Genomic DNA, 12,211 nt, shown 5'->3' on the forward strand with positions numbered 1-12,211 from the left:
AGACAGCTTACCCAGTAGCTACATGTACTTCGGAGGCCGTGGACAGACCCGGCAGTACAATACAGAGAAGAGCATGATGCTGACAATAACGTAAACGTAAACAACTCCGACTGAGCCTTTTTCGTAGCCTTCTACCATGGGTGATTGATTTGCCCCCGCGTCATATAAAACGATCCAATGCTCCTCTCCGCCCACCCCGATCGAAGACTTTTGACTTCGAATACAGTATTCCACATCCCTCTCCCCGTCAGTCACCTACATCTTCCTTGAACACCTACGATGCCGGATACCGCCCCCAAATTCGAGGGGTGGATGGGCCTGGACCCGAATGCCGCCCGAGGGCAACTGGTGTGGCGGGAGTTCCAGCCGAAGCCCTGGGAGGAAACGGACGTCGACATCCGCGTCACGCACTGCGGCGTCTGCGCGTCCGACCTCTGTGTCTTGCGCAGCGGTTGGGTCAGTTTGTCCCCCCTTCCGGAATTGACCAGTCGTTGACTCTTCTCTCCAACACAGCGTCCGACCCCGTATCCGTGCTGCGTGGGCCACGAGATCGTGGGGATCGTCGTGCGCGTCGGGTCGCAGGTGCAGCAAGGCCAAGGCCAGGGGCTCGCGGTCGGCGATCGCGTAGGCGTGGGCCCGCAGAGCGACTCCTGCCGCGGGCGCGTTGGGGACGGCCACTGCATCGAGTGCAGCACGGGGAACGAGAAGTACTGCACCCGGCTGTGGACGGGCACGTACGCGGGACGGTATCTGGACGGCAGCGTCTCGTACGGGGGCTACGCAACCTTCCACCGCGTGCCGGCGCACTTCGCGATCCGGATCCCCGACGGCATCCCGTCCGCGGCGGCGGCGCCGATGCTGTGCGCGGGCGCGACGGTGTATGCGCCGCTCAAGCAGTACGGCTGCGGGCCCGGGCGCCGGGTCGGGATTGTCGGCGTCGGCGGACTGGGCCATTTTGGCATCCTCTTTGCGCGGGCGCTGGGGGCGGACCGGGTTGTCGCCTTCTCGCGCCGGGCGTCGAAGCGCGACGACGCCCAGGCACTCGGGGCCGATGTCTACGTGGCCACGGCCGAGGAGTCCGACTGGGCGGGCCACCACGCCGGCAGCCTGGATCTCATCATCTGCACCGTCTCCTCCAACACGCTCCCCCTGGCGGATTACCTCAAGCTTTTGCGACCCAACGGTGCGTTCGTACAGGTGGGGAACCCGGAGGACGGTCCGTTCACCATCGCCGCCGGCGCATTGATTGGGAGCGGTCTTCGACTCTGTGGGTCGAAGATTGGAAGCCCTGGCGAGATACGCGAGATGCTTGCTTTGGCAGAGGCTAAAGGCGTGCAGCCGTGGATCGAGGAACGACCGATGAAGGAGGCCAACCAGGTAATTTTGGATATGGACCATGGACGGGCGCGATATCGTTATGTATTAGTAAACTGAACGCCGCAAGAGTCACATGGTGGTGTTTGTTTTGTGTCTCAATGCTAGACCACGTTGACCCATCTCCATACGCTGATTGTAACGAGCTCTGACCGCAGCGAAACGGCCATGAACGCATCGAGTGGCAATCCGCCAGATTAGAGTCAAGGCGCACCAGGGGAGAGCAGTTCACACCACCCCCCTCGATTACGTGCACGCCAGAGATAATGCAGGCGCTGCCATCCAATCCATACAAATACATCGTCACGGCACGGCATTGGGAGTATTGGAGATACTGTATAGTTCTATCCTTCTGCCCCGAGTGAAACGAGTGAGACCAGCAATAGCAGCGAAGAATTCTCACCGGCTGCAAAGCCGCTTATCCCCGCGTAGGGCCCTCCATGTATTGGTCGCGCGGAACAGATCCGGGCAGTCCTTGACCGTCCACCCCCATTTCCGGACGAAGGCGTCCGACATCTCCCAGTTGGCGATGTCCCACGGCGGGCCCCAGACGATCAGCGCCGGGTCCTCCTTCCCGGCGTTCCAGAAGCCCATGATGTCCACGCACAGTTCTTCGTCGTCGTACTGATCTCCGGCCACGATCAGCCGGTCGCGCATCCGGGGATGCGGGAAGAAGTCCAACCAGGGGTGGTGTGGCACCGCGCGCTGGATGGCGGTCGGCTGTAGATGCTTGGGCAGGGCGCGGTCGAGGGCTGCGCTCGGCTGCAGGGTGGAAAAGGCAGATGTTGCATCCGGGTGCATCCAGCCCCGGATGTCCGTCATCCCAAGGGCGTTCAGGTTGGCGGTTAATGCACGGTAGACATTCAGTTTGACCAGAGTGAGCAGATGGTCGACTTGGGGAGTCCCCTGCATATAATGCCGGTACGCGGCCAGCTCGAATTGGCGGCCCCGTTCACTGCCGTGGGGGGGCGCAAGGCGGCAAACAATGGCATCCCGCTGGAATTCGCTAGGTTGGGAGAGGGCATGATCGGAACTCTGCGAGGAGGCAGGATGGAGAGCACGCCTGGCCTGCATTGCGCCACGGTCTCCTTGGATGGGAGCGGCATCGTGACTGCTTAGCGAGCCGATGACTTTCCACCGCCGAGGTCGCGCGGGTTCGTTCTTCTGCACACTTTGCCTCATGCCTAACAATAACATGGTTAAGAAAACACGGACTGGTGCGAGCCGAGGGGGGGAAGCCTACGATAAGTGCGCTGATTCACGCGATTCTGTATCTTACGTCTCTCAGCCCTCATATCTAGGTGGAGCAAGTCAGCAGCGTTAGAGTCTGTCATTGTTAGTTAGTTAGGTTTGTTTTTTTTTGTTTTTTTTTGTTTTGTTTTTTTGTTTTTTTTTTTTTTGTCCTTTTCTTTTTCCCCCTTTCTTTTGGCGGTGCTAATTAGTAAGTAGGCTTGTGAAACGCTGCTTTGTGGTGTACTGGACATAGAAGATGAATGAAGGGAAGGGAAGGGCAGGGAAGGGCAGGGCGTTGAGAAGAGATGCTGGGCGGACGGAGGGGGCGGCAAAACCGTCGCTTAGTCGATGCCTTGAAGCGGGGGCAGCAGCAAGGCAGAAAGGCAGCAAGCAATCCTTCCATGGGTCCAGCTTCTATAATGCTTACGCCGCTAGCCCCATCTGGTTAACGTATTTACTTAACCGGTTAGAATCCCCTCGACGACTAAGATTTGCCCCAATTTCTTTGCAGAGCAGCGTTGCAGAAAAATAGAATTTCCCCTACAGCAACCCAATGACCCAATGTAAAGCAAAGTTAGTTTCTGTCCATGCGGCTTTCAAGGCGGATCTTCAAATTGTACTGAAAGGGTTTCTGGTATGATCAAAACCAAGAGTCTCTCAACACAACACTCAAGGGCAAGTTACTGCTCCTGGAGGCGGCTGGCAACTACCCAAGTATGCAAATGGGTCCAGTGGTACTTCATTCGACTGCTTTTTCTACTCAACTCAATTCAACATACGAGGGGGTTTGCCAACCCTCTTGAATCGAGCTTACATGTGCGATTCAGAACAATCCAGTCCACAACATCCATCTCCCACCCCACGGCCGACATTTAGGTCTTTGCAACAATCCTCCCGGCGGTCAACCTCATCCGAGCAGCCCCAATCGTCGCTCCTCCCACGAGGGTCAGAACGCCGCTATACACCCAGACCATATTCGCACCATGGGAACCCAGGATGGAGCCGGCGATGGGAGTCCCGATTAATAGAGCCACGCCCAGCAGCGTGAAACACATCCCCATCCGGGTCCCCGTCACTCCACGGTGAGGGGACAGCATGACAAGGATCGGACCCATGAGCGAGACCAGGGACCCCGAAAAGAACCCATACAAGGCGCAGATGGCTAACAAAGACCCCTGTGTCTGCACGGCGATGATGCACAGGACCAGAAGCCCAGAACTCAGCGCACAGAGAATCAGAATATTCAGCGATCCTATCCATCGGGACAGATACCCCGGTGCCAGACGTCCCAGGGTCGATGCGGCATTCATGATCGGCACCAAGTAGAACGCCAGGTTTTCCGAGGTGATATGATTCTGGATCGCCACGGATTGGATGTAGTAGAAGGGAGTATACAGACCCATGAAGCAGAGGAAGAGCCCGATGGCAAACAGCGTGTAAGGGGCCTCGCGGAACGCGGACCAGTCGATCAATTTCCGACGATGGGCAGGGAGAACGCGGACCCGAAGCACCGCGCAGGAGATGCCCAGTCCGAACAGGGCCACAAAGCCCGCAATGCGGATCGTCCAGCCAAATCCCACGCGGCCAAGCAGCTCGCGGATCAGAATCGGATAAATCACGCCGCCGATGCTCGACCCCGAGGCGGCGATGCCAATGACCAGGGGCAGCTTTGTGGTAAAATAGGTCGAGAGAATTGCAATGCTGGGGACGAAAATGAGACCGGCGCCGATGCCCACGCAGAATGACTGCGCAAGTAGAACCTGCCAGAAGCTCTGGCATAAACTGAGCATCATGTGGCCGAAGACGACGAGAAACGACCCAATATACAGCAAGGGTATGACGAACCCCGCGTCGTAAATGGGTCCGGTTAAGACGCCGAGGAACATAATCAAGAAGGACTGCAGCGAGCCGATCCAGGAAATGGTCGATGAAGTAGTTCCTTGGAGCAACGTCTCCTCGTAGAACGTCTCGAAAACGCCATAGGAGTTGATCAGACCCCTCGCGATGATCAGTCTTGCTTCCAACGATGAGCCAAGCACAAGTAGCACCTACCAGGTATTGAAGAACAGAAAGAAAGACCCAACGACCTGGAGCCATGCCCGACAGCCACCATCTGGCGGGTCCTGGGTCCTGGGTTTTGAATCAGGGGCCATCGCAGATGATGGCTCGCTCGATGCACCCGAGCCTCGAGCAGTGGTGGTGATTTCGTTGGAAAGTGAGGAAGTCATGCTCTACGAGTCACAAGCCGTAGGTCGCTAGTAAGGCGGTAACGTTAACTTGACTCCAAGGTGAATAATATATGTAAAGTGTTTGATCCGAGGCACCGGACAGCATACAGTACCTTAAATATTTCACCAGGGGGTTCTGGAAAGGACCGTCTTCGGTCATCTGCCTCCCACTGCAGACAAGTCAAAACCCATTAAAATTGGAATTTCATCCTTTTGAGTTTCATGGCTCGCCTTGGATATTATTATTTTATTTTTATTTTATTTTATTTTTTCCTTTTCTTCTCTTCTTGACCCGATGGCAGTCATGAATTGATTGACACCAGGGTTCGGATCTGATCGCTTACGGGACTAGCCTAAAATGACACGCAACGGCCCGGTTGAACCAAGTTCAGCAAGAATGGCGGCAAATGGGCTATAAAGTTCGAAAAAGCTTTCCACACGTATCGGTGCTTGGTCTGCTAACTCCTAATACCGGGCATAATTTCACAGGATGACAAGTACTGATAGATAGATCGACGATCGAAGCTGTTGGCCGCGATTGGCTCGCTTGAGATTGCCAAACACACCGTGGGTCGGTCTGCGTGATTCTCCTTCTCTCAGCGAGACACAGCTAGTCAAGTAAAAGGGTCATTGCACGCCCTGCTGTGAGCATACCTCACGATCCGAGGGTCTACCAAGACAGTTATACCAAACCCGATGCACTACCCACACAAGAAGCCTAGGATGCTGTATGCCATCGGGTGCTTTCTCTTGCTAGGCACCAGCAATATCCGCATGATTGCTGGAGATGTTGGACACGACTGGCCCGGGGATGGCACTCGTGAGAATCCACAGATCATATCGTGGCCCTCGACTGACCGATTGTATGCCCGGAACTTCGCCGCCTCGCGCAAGGCCATTATCTTGGTTTTGTCAGGGCTCTCAACGCTCTCAGTTGCCTTTGCGTCCAGTGCCTACTCGGGAGATCTGTCCTCCATTTGCGAGTACTTCAGCGTTTCCGACGAGGCTGCCACCCTGGGGCTGTCGCTGTACGTCCTCGGGTTCGCCATCGGACCATTGCTGTGGGCACCCTTGGGGGAAGCGTTCGGCAGGAGAGTCCTGTTCTTGACCACCTTCAGCCTATTCACCCTCTTCAATGTCGCCGCAGCCGTCGCGCCCAACTTCGCCTCGTTGGTTGCATTCCGATGCTTGGCCGGCATGTTCGGCAGCTCCCCTCTCACCAACTCCGGCGGTATTGTAGCCGACCTGTACAGTGCGGAAACGAGAGGCCTGGCGGCAGTCTTCTACTCGGGCGCAACATTTCTCGGGCCTGTGCTGGGGCCGATCGTGGGCGGATTTCTCGGCGAGACGCGAGGGTGGAGATCCATTGAGGGGTTGCTCGCCATCTACGCGGGAGTGATGCTCGTGCTGGGGCTTCTTTTGGTCCCCGAGACCGTTGGAGATGTGGTGCTTCGGCGACGGGCCGCCGCGCTCACCAGACAGACAGGGAAGTTTTATATCACAAGCGTCGACCACCAGAACCCTCCCGGATCTCTGGCGGAGAGACTTCGCATTTCCATGACCCGTCCTGTCCGACTCCTCGTCCGCGAGCCGATTGTCGTGGTCCTTGCCGTCTACATGTCCTTCATCTACGGTACTACCTACCTACTGCTGGCGGCCCTGCCTATTGTCTTCCAGCGCGTCCGCGGATGGAGCCCAGGGGTGGGGGGCCTCGCATTCCTCCCCATCGCGATCGGCATGCTGGGTGCCACAGCGTTCATGGTTGTCATCAACCGCCAATATGCACGACGGTGTCGAAAGTCGGGGAGCGGCCAGCTGGCCCCGGAAGCACGTCTGCAGTCCGGCAAGGTCGGGGCGGTTCTTCTTCCCGGCGGTCTCTTCCTGTTCGCCTGGACCAATGCCCCCTCAGTGCCCTGGGTAGTCTGTATGCTGGGCACCGCCTGTTTTGGATTCGGCAACATTTGCGTCTCGTTGGCTTTGGTCAACTACCTGGTCGATAGCTATGTGACCTATGCAGCCTCGGCGCTGGCGGCTGCGACGGTCCTGCGCTCCCTGTGCGGCGCTGCATTCCCCCTGTTTACCACCGCTATGTACGAGGGCATTGGGATCCACTGGGCAAGCAGTGTTCCAGCCTTCCTGTCGCTGCTCTGTCTTCCTGCGCCGTTCCTCTTGTCCAAGTACGGTGGCCGTATCCGACAGCGTTCCAAGTTCGCCGTCGCAGTTCACGACGGCAAGTAGCCACATGCCGGGCTGCCAGTGGTGTGGCGTATTATATGATGCCTTCAATGAGGTTGTCCTAGTTAAAGAACTGGAGAAAAAGACATAGCACGAGTAACGATTCCGCTCCCGACTTAGAACATCAAGCATAAACAAGACCATTCAATTCCAACACCTTACTTTTCGTTTTCTCTCGTTTTCTCGCTGAAGAGTCAGAATGGGCGGTCTTGCGGATTGAATGCCTCGGTCTAGACATCTCGGTATCCTTTGCCATGGCCAGAGAATTTGGGATGGAAGCTGCGGAAAAATTGGCAAGGGGGCTGCCTACAGGCTGACGAAGTGCCCCAGTGATACTATAAAGTGAACCCCTCTGAAGGACTGAATCATGCCTCCACGCTGCATGACACCCTCTCCCTGTTCACATGTAAAGAAGACACAAGACCGAAGTACAGTACAAACGCATCCCGCTTACAACTCCCCCACCAGCATCGGCAGCACCACCCCCCTCGCCACCTTCCAAATCTCACCACTAATATCCGCCGCCCATGTCTTTCCAATCCAAAACGCATTCATCTGCCCCTGCAAGGCATACAGTCTCTCATGGAACCCATTCCTAATGTCCTCCCCCGACACCTGCGGATGGCAATAAGGAGCGTTTTGGCGTGGATGAGGGTGAGCTTTGTTTCTGTGGGGGTGTGTGTTCGCATGAGGAGGGGAATCTTGTTCTTTTCGGTGGTATTGGTGGTGGTGGGCTCGCGGTAGGCGTACAGCACCTCGGAGAAGAGGAAGAGGCTGGAGGTCGATGACAGCTCGGCTTCAGCCCGTCTGTACAGCTCGATGACGGTGTGGTTGGCTGGGGTCAGGACGTTGGATGTCAGAACCCCCTCGACCATATGGCGCGGTAGCGCGCGAAAGACCTCAAGCACCGGGTTGGATAGGAGACCCCATACCCCCGCGTCGAGCAGGAACATCGTGGGCACCGCAGCCTGGTTTTTGTACTTCTCCACGAACTGCCGGAACGGCATGTACAGATCCTCGGGGATGGGGCTCGGAAGGAAGATTCCCCTCTCCAGCCCAGGGTATCGAGCGTGCTGGGTAAAGTAGGTTGCGAACACGGCCAGCACCTCCTCGCTATGCTCGCACCATCAGACCTCAGCTACCCTGATCAATAGTTACAATCCCAGACAATCGCTCGATTATCTGTCCATTGAGGTTCGAGGGGAAAGTCTCGAGTTACACGGGGAGAAGTGTAACCTTTTCTGCGAGGTTGTATGTAGTCCGGGGTTAGCCAGGGATGTGCATGAACACCCTATAGGAGATAAACACATGCAAGACGCACAGCATACGTATTCTTCGAGATCAGGAAGGGGATGGCCTAATACTCTCCGATCCATCAAGCCGAGCCTATAATTGCATAGGGGGCAACGGGACATCATGTTGTTGCTAATCATTCTAACCATCTATTGTACACAGTCCGAGCTTGGTCTCTAAGTCACAGGCAATTACCACCAATCAATAGAAACATTCAGCGCGAAAGCCCATCAAAATGCACAGTCGATAACAAGAAACCCCAAATCTATATCCTAGACAAAAAGAAAGCCATCCCCACCCCCACTCCCATCCCCTGTCCTCTCATTCTCATCTTCTTTACTCCTTCCCTTCAACCCAGTAATTCTTATCACCCTCAATCAATCCCCTCCCCCTCCCAAAGCAACCCTACCCTTACAACCCACACTTCTTCACACACTCTTCCACAACCAGCGCAGCCTCATCCGGCACCAACCCCCTAATCCTCTGCACCTCGTCCACTCCAACCCCACCCAGAGCCCGACTCACCACCTCATCGGGCAACGCAAACAATCGAGCCGAGACCAACCCCACGGCAAACTCCTCCGAGTTGAACGCGGCCGAGAAATTCGCCGCCTCGCAGTCCGGGTTCACCTGCGTGTGGAACGACCACGCCGGGTAGATCGTGACCATCCCCGCCGTCAGCTCCGTGCTGACCACGCGCTGGTTTCCCTGGGCATCGGTGACGCCTGTCTCGGGCACCATGTAGCTTTGGATGCGGCCCGACGTCACAGCGAAGAGTTCGGTTGCTCTTGGGTGCAAGTGGAGGAAGGACATTGTGCATGCTTTTTGTATGGTTAGTTGGGGTTGATAGTGGGGGTGGGATTAGGTGCTGAGTAACCCCGGGGGGGGGGATGTACCTGGCAGCTGGGAGATGCTGAAAGACAGGCCGACGCCGACGAGGGCGGGCCAGTTCTGGCTGCTGGCTATGGGAAGGGCGGTTTCGTTGTTGGTACTGGCGGCGAAGTCGTAGAGGAAGTCGCTGTCATTGGGGAGGAGGGCGTAGCGCTCGGTTGCTCTGCTTGAGTTAGTTTTTATGACGATGGATTATGGGCCAGGGCAGGGAAAGTACGTGTTTGCCAGCTTCAGTTGAGCTGTCAGAGGCAGGTCGGAGGTTGCGCGCGAGGTGAGTGACTGTGATGGTGCTGCGTGACCGAAAATTGCGAGGGTGAGGGCCATCGCGAGGATGGAGCGGAAGGTAGACATGAGATACATGGTGAAGCGGTTGATATAGAATGAGATATGGTTTGTTCGACGCGGTAGGTAGTTGTGCTGTTGATGCTAGGCTGATGATGTGGAGATGGATGGGAGATTCGTTGCTTTATATCTTGTTGAGTCCCTAATATTGATTCTGAATCCTCTGGCATGGTGTCCACGCTCCATGGCCAAGATATCCCAGCTCACTGCGCATATACAATCGCATTGTCGGAGGGCGTCTGTATACGCCAGCACAGCCACAGCCTCAGGATGGAGCGTATTACTAATACGCCACTCACCCCTCAGCCCTACGTCTCGCCAGCGCAATGCCTGCGTCTCACTGACTTGGCATGCAATCATGCTTGGCAAGTCGCTGATTCCCTCGCTTGGCGGATTTTGCAGATGAATATCTTGCTGACTAGATTGTGGTTACGAGGTCTCGTTGTCTAGCACATTCTGCTTGATGTTGAGGCATGCGAACGCTTTGAAACAGCTATGTACACGTATTTGAAATTCAAACACCCAACCTATCTACCTCTTGTAACAATCACGGAGCACTAGGGCTCAGTTCCCGCTTGACCAAGTACATACTCTCGGGCCACCACGTCTCCCCCGTCTCCGCCAAGCCCAGCGGATCCTGCGTCTTCAGCACGGCCAACACTTGGCCCAGCTCCCACTGCCCGATCCCTCCGATCCACCACACCCCGTCCAGCAACATGACCAGCACCAGCCAGTGGGCAAAGATGTCCATCGCCAGGACATGCGTCGTCGTCAGCGCCCCCACCTCGGCGGTGGCGGAGCCTTCCCTCCCCGTCGACGAGGAGTCGAGAACCGACTGCACGAGGCCGAGATATTCAGTCGGCGCTTTGTTGAGGAACGACATGATGATCCGGCGGAGGACCTGCGGAGCCTCCATCGACGTCACGCTGATCATGTATTTCGCGACCCAGGGGGAGACGCGAGCGCGTTTGTGCAAAGCTAGGGCCTGGGTTCGGGGCCTGGTTGCGGGGGTTTGGCGGGAAGTCAGAGCTGCTGCTGCGCAGTGCTCGAGGATGGAGACTGTTTCTAGGGATGCGTGGAGTTGGGCCATGTTGCAGGACCGATTCGAGTTCTTCAGTAAAGTGACCGTGGCTTCTGCTCTCTTGCGCAGACGTTCGAAGGCTTGGGTGTAGGTTGATGCGACGACGGGCAGGAAAAGACGCTTCGTGTGCTCGGAGGGGCCGTCCTGTGGGGTTAGGACCCCAGGGGTATGTAGGTCTGTGCTAGAGAGACTGGCCTCGGTAGGCATGATTGGACTAGCTCCCTTCGCGGCGTTCACAATGTCATTCAACACTGCAGTAGATGCCGTATGCGCGGCACGAGTGAATGAGATCCACTGCGAGTGCTGCGGCAGCAGTTCCCCAGGCAGCCGCTGTCCCCGCTGCTTGGCCGTGGCGGCCAGGTGGACACGGATGGAGTGGCTGGCAGATGCATACAGTACCATCAGAGCCGCATTGGCCAGGACGTGATCGTACATCTCCGGACTCTGCATGGACTCCTGGATGTGGCGGAGCGAGGCGCGGTGGTGGCGCTCGGCTAGCCCCAACAACTCGCGGATCTGCAGGAGGCTCTGCGGCGTCAGGGCTTGCTTGGCGATGTCGTGGGACTGACATGCTGCTGCCAAGGCGAGCAGTGAAGACATGACCGCTTTGCTTCTGAAGGCGAGGTTGGGCACGCCGACGGAAAGTGCGTAGAGGTCGAGTTGGTCGACTGGGATGATATGGCTGGTGTGCGTGAGATAGTGTGCTAGGAGACTCAGCTCGGTCGCATCGAGGAATTCGGGGGGTTGCGGCCCCAGCCGGCAGGGGTCCAGCCTTGCTTCATCGGTACTGGAGCGTGACTGGGAGCTAATTTGTGCATCGCGATCAGGCGTGGAATCCGAGAGACGAAGATGATGTGAGGGCGAGACGGGAGACTCGGGCCCGGAGATTACATGCAAGTCGGAGACGGGCGAATGAGCCGCCGATTCCGGCTCTTCTGACAAATTGTCATCGCTGAGAGGGAACGGATATCGGCAAGTATACGAGCGCTTAGTACATCGGGAGCAACTGGGTCTCTTTTCGTCGCACTGGGGGATTGACATCAGCACCGTGTGGGCAGAGCCTTAGGGTTGGGCGCCCACGAACCTTCTTCCGCTGCTGCTTGCACCTCAGGCACCCATTCCGGGACTTCTCGTGTGTTCTCCGGAGTCTGTATCCGCTCACTTGTAATGACTGATTGGCCATATCATGGGGCATACGAAGAGAAGCGCCAGAGGATTGTGCTCAGTCGCAGTGCGAATGTGGATTGTCGGAGGGCGGCGGAGGAGGGAGGAAGGGAGGAGGGAGCGTATTAGTAAAGAAACCGGGGCGAGGCTGAGTCGACCGGCTTTGGCGTCCGCCCCGCCAGCCAAGATGCGCCTAGCAATTTCACCCTCGTGTTGGTCGTCAGCCAGAGGCTCTGCCTAACTTAAAAAGAAGGTTATTTCAAATACTCGGGTGGGGGTTTCCTTCTGCAGTGTATGGATGAGTCAGCAGTTGGGCGCGATGGGCAGGCAACAATGCGTACAATGCAATGCGCATACACGTTTGCCAGGC

General features: G+C 56.6%; 6 protein-coding genes across 6 annotated transcripts; 2 read left to right on the top strand and 4 right to left on the bottom strand.

The window, feature by feature from the left end:
* Positions 1 to 279: 279 nt before the first annotated feature.
* On the top strand, positions 280 to 1,434 carry BO82DRAFT_273927 (NAD(P)-dependent alcohol dehydrogenase; the record flags this gene model as incomplete). The annotated part of the gene is made up of 2 exons (XM_025631078.1): positions 280 to 456; positions 514 to 1,434. The coding sequence occupies 2 exons, from the start codon at positions 280 to 282 to the stop codon at positions 1,432 to 1,434; spliced, it is 1,098 nt and encodes a 365-aa protein (XP_025496028.1).
* A 339-nt stretch (positions 1,435 to 1,773) lies between these two features.
* Positions 1,774 to 2,744, bottom strand: BO82DRAFT_380481 (DUF3425 domain-containing protein; the record flags this gene model as incomplete). Its single annotated transcript, XM_025637764.1, has 3 exons — positions 2,618 to 2,744; positions 2,409 to 2,558; positions 1,774 to 2,370 (listed from the first exon to the last, which is right to left on the bottom strand). Exons 2-3 carry the CDS (start codon positions 2,478 to 2,480, stop codon positions 1,774 to 1,776), a joined length of 669 nt encoding a protein of 222 aa, XP_025496029.1. The 5' UTR covers positions 2,481 to 2,558; positions 2,618 to 2,744.
* Positions 2,745 to 3,479: 735 nt separating this feature from the next.
* On the bottom strand, positions 3,480 to 4,760 carry BO82DRAFT_380482 (major facilitator superfamily protein; the record flags this gene model as incomplete). The annotated part of the gene is made up of 2 exons (XM_025637765.1): positions 3,480 to 4,605; positions 4,660 to 4,760. The coding sequence occupies 2 exons, from the start codon at positions 4,758 to 4,760 to the stop codon at positions 3,480 to 3,482; spliced, it is 1,227 nt and encodes a 408-aa protein (XP_025496030.1).
* A 798-nt stretch (positions 4,761 to 5,558) lies between these two features.
* BO82DRAFT_274202 (MFS transporter) lies at positions 5,559 to 7,073 on the top strand (the record flags this gene model as incomplete). The annotated part of the gene is made up of 1 exon (XM_025631085.1): positions 5,559 to 7,073. One exon carries the CDS (start codon positions 5,559 to 5,561, stop codon positions 7,071 to 7,073), a length of 1,515 nt encoding a protein of 504 aa, XP_025496031.1.
* A 1,532-nt stretch (positions 7,074 to 8,605) lies between these two features.
* Positions 8,606 to 9,810, bottom strand: BO82DRAFT_140278 (germin family protein). Its single transcript, XM_025630062.1, has 3 exons — positions 9,472 to 9,810; positions 9,260 to 9,417; positions 8,606 to 9,184 (listed from the first exon to the last, which is right to left on the bottom strand). Exons 1-3 carry the CDS (start codon positions 9,612 to 9,614, stop codon positions 8,775 to 8,777), a joined length of 711 nt encoding a protein of 236 aa, XP_025496032.1. The 5' UTR covers positions 9,615 to 9,810; the 3' UTR covers positions 8,606 to 8,774.
* Positions 9,811 to 10,066: 256 nt separating this feature from the next.
* BO82DRAFT_350622 (Zn(II)2Cys6 transcription factor) lies at positions 10,067 to 11,896 on the bottom strand. The gene is made up of 2 exons (XM_025634207.1): positions 11,762 to 11,896; positions 10,067 to 11,703 (listed from the first exon to the last, which is right to left on the bottom strand). Exons 1-2 carry the CDS (start codon positions 11,858 to 11,860, stop codon positions 10,144 to 10,146), a joined length of 1,659 nt encoding a protein of 552 aa, XP_025496033.1. The 5' UTR covers positions 11,861 to 11,896; the 3' UTR covers positions 10,067 to 10,143.
* Between the last annotated feature and the right edge of the window lie 315 nt (positions 11,897 to 12,211).

Source organism: Aspergillus uvarum, assembly GCF_003184745.1.
Source record: "Aspergillus uvarum CBS 121591 unplaced genomic scaffold BO82scaffold_5, whole genome shotgun sequence".
Classification (NCBI taxonomy): Eukaryota; Fungi; Ascomycota; class Eurotiomycetes; order Eurotiales; family Aspergillaceae; genus Aspergillus; species Aspergillus uvarum.

Excerpts from the sequence above, each read along its gene's own strand:
- BO82DRAFT_350622 (XM_025634207.1), bottom strand. The coding sequence starts at position 11,860 with ATGGCCAATCAGTCATTACAAGTGAGCGGATACAGACTCCGGAGAACA. Across the intron at positions 11,704-11,761 it reads GCAAGCAGCAGCGGAAGAAG|TGCGACGAAAAGAGACCCAG; the intron begins GTTCGTGGGCGC and ends TCAATCCCCCAG.
- BO82DRAFT_140278 (XM_025630062.1), bottom strand. The coding sequence starts at position 9,614 with ATGTATCTCATGTCTACCTTCCGCTCCATCCTCGCGATGGCCCTCACC. Across the intron at positions 9,418-9,471 it reads CAACTGAAGCTGGCAAACAC|AGCAACCGAGCGCTACGCCC; the intron begins GTACTTTCCCTG and ends TAACTCAAGCAG. Across the intron at positions 9,185-9,259 it reads CAGCATCTCCCAGCTGCCAG|CATGCACAATGTCCTTCCTC; the intron begins GTACATCCCCCC and ends CCATACAAAAAG.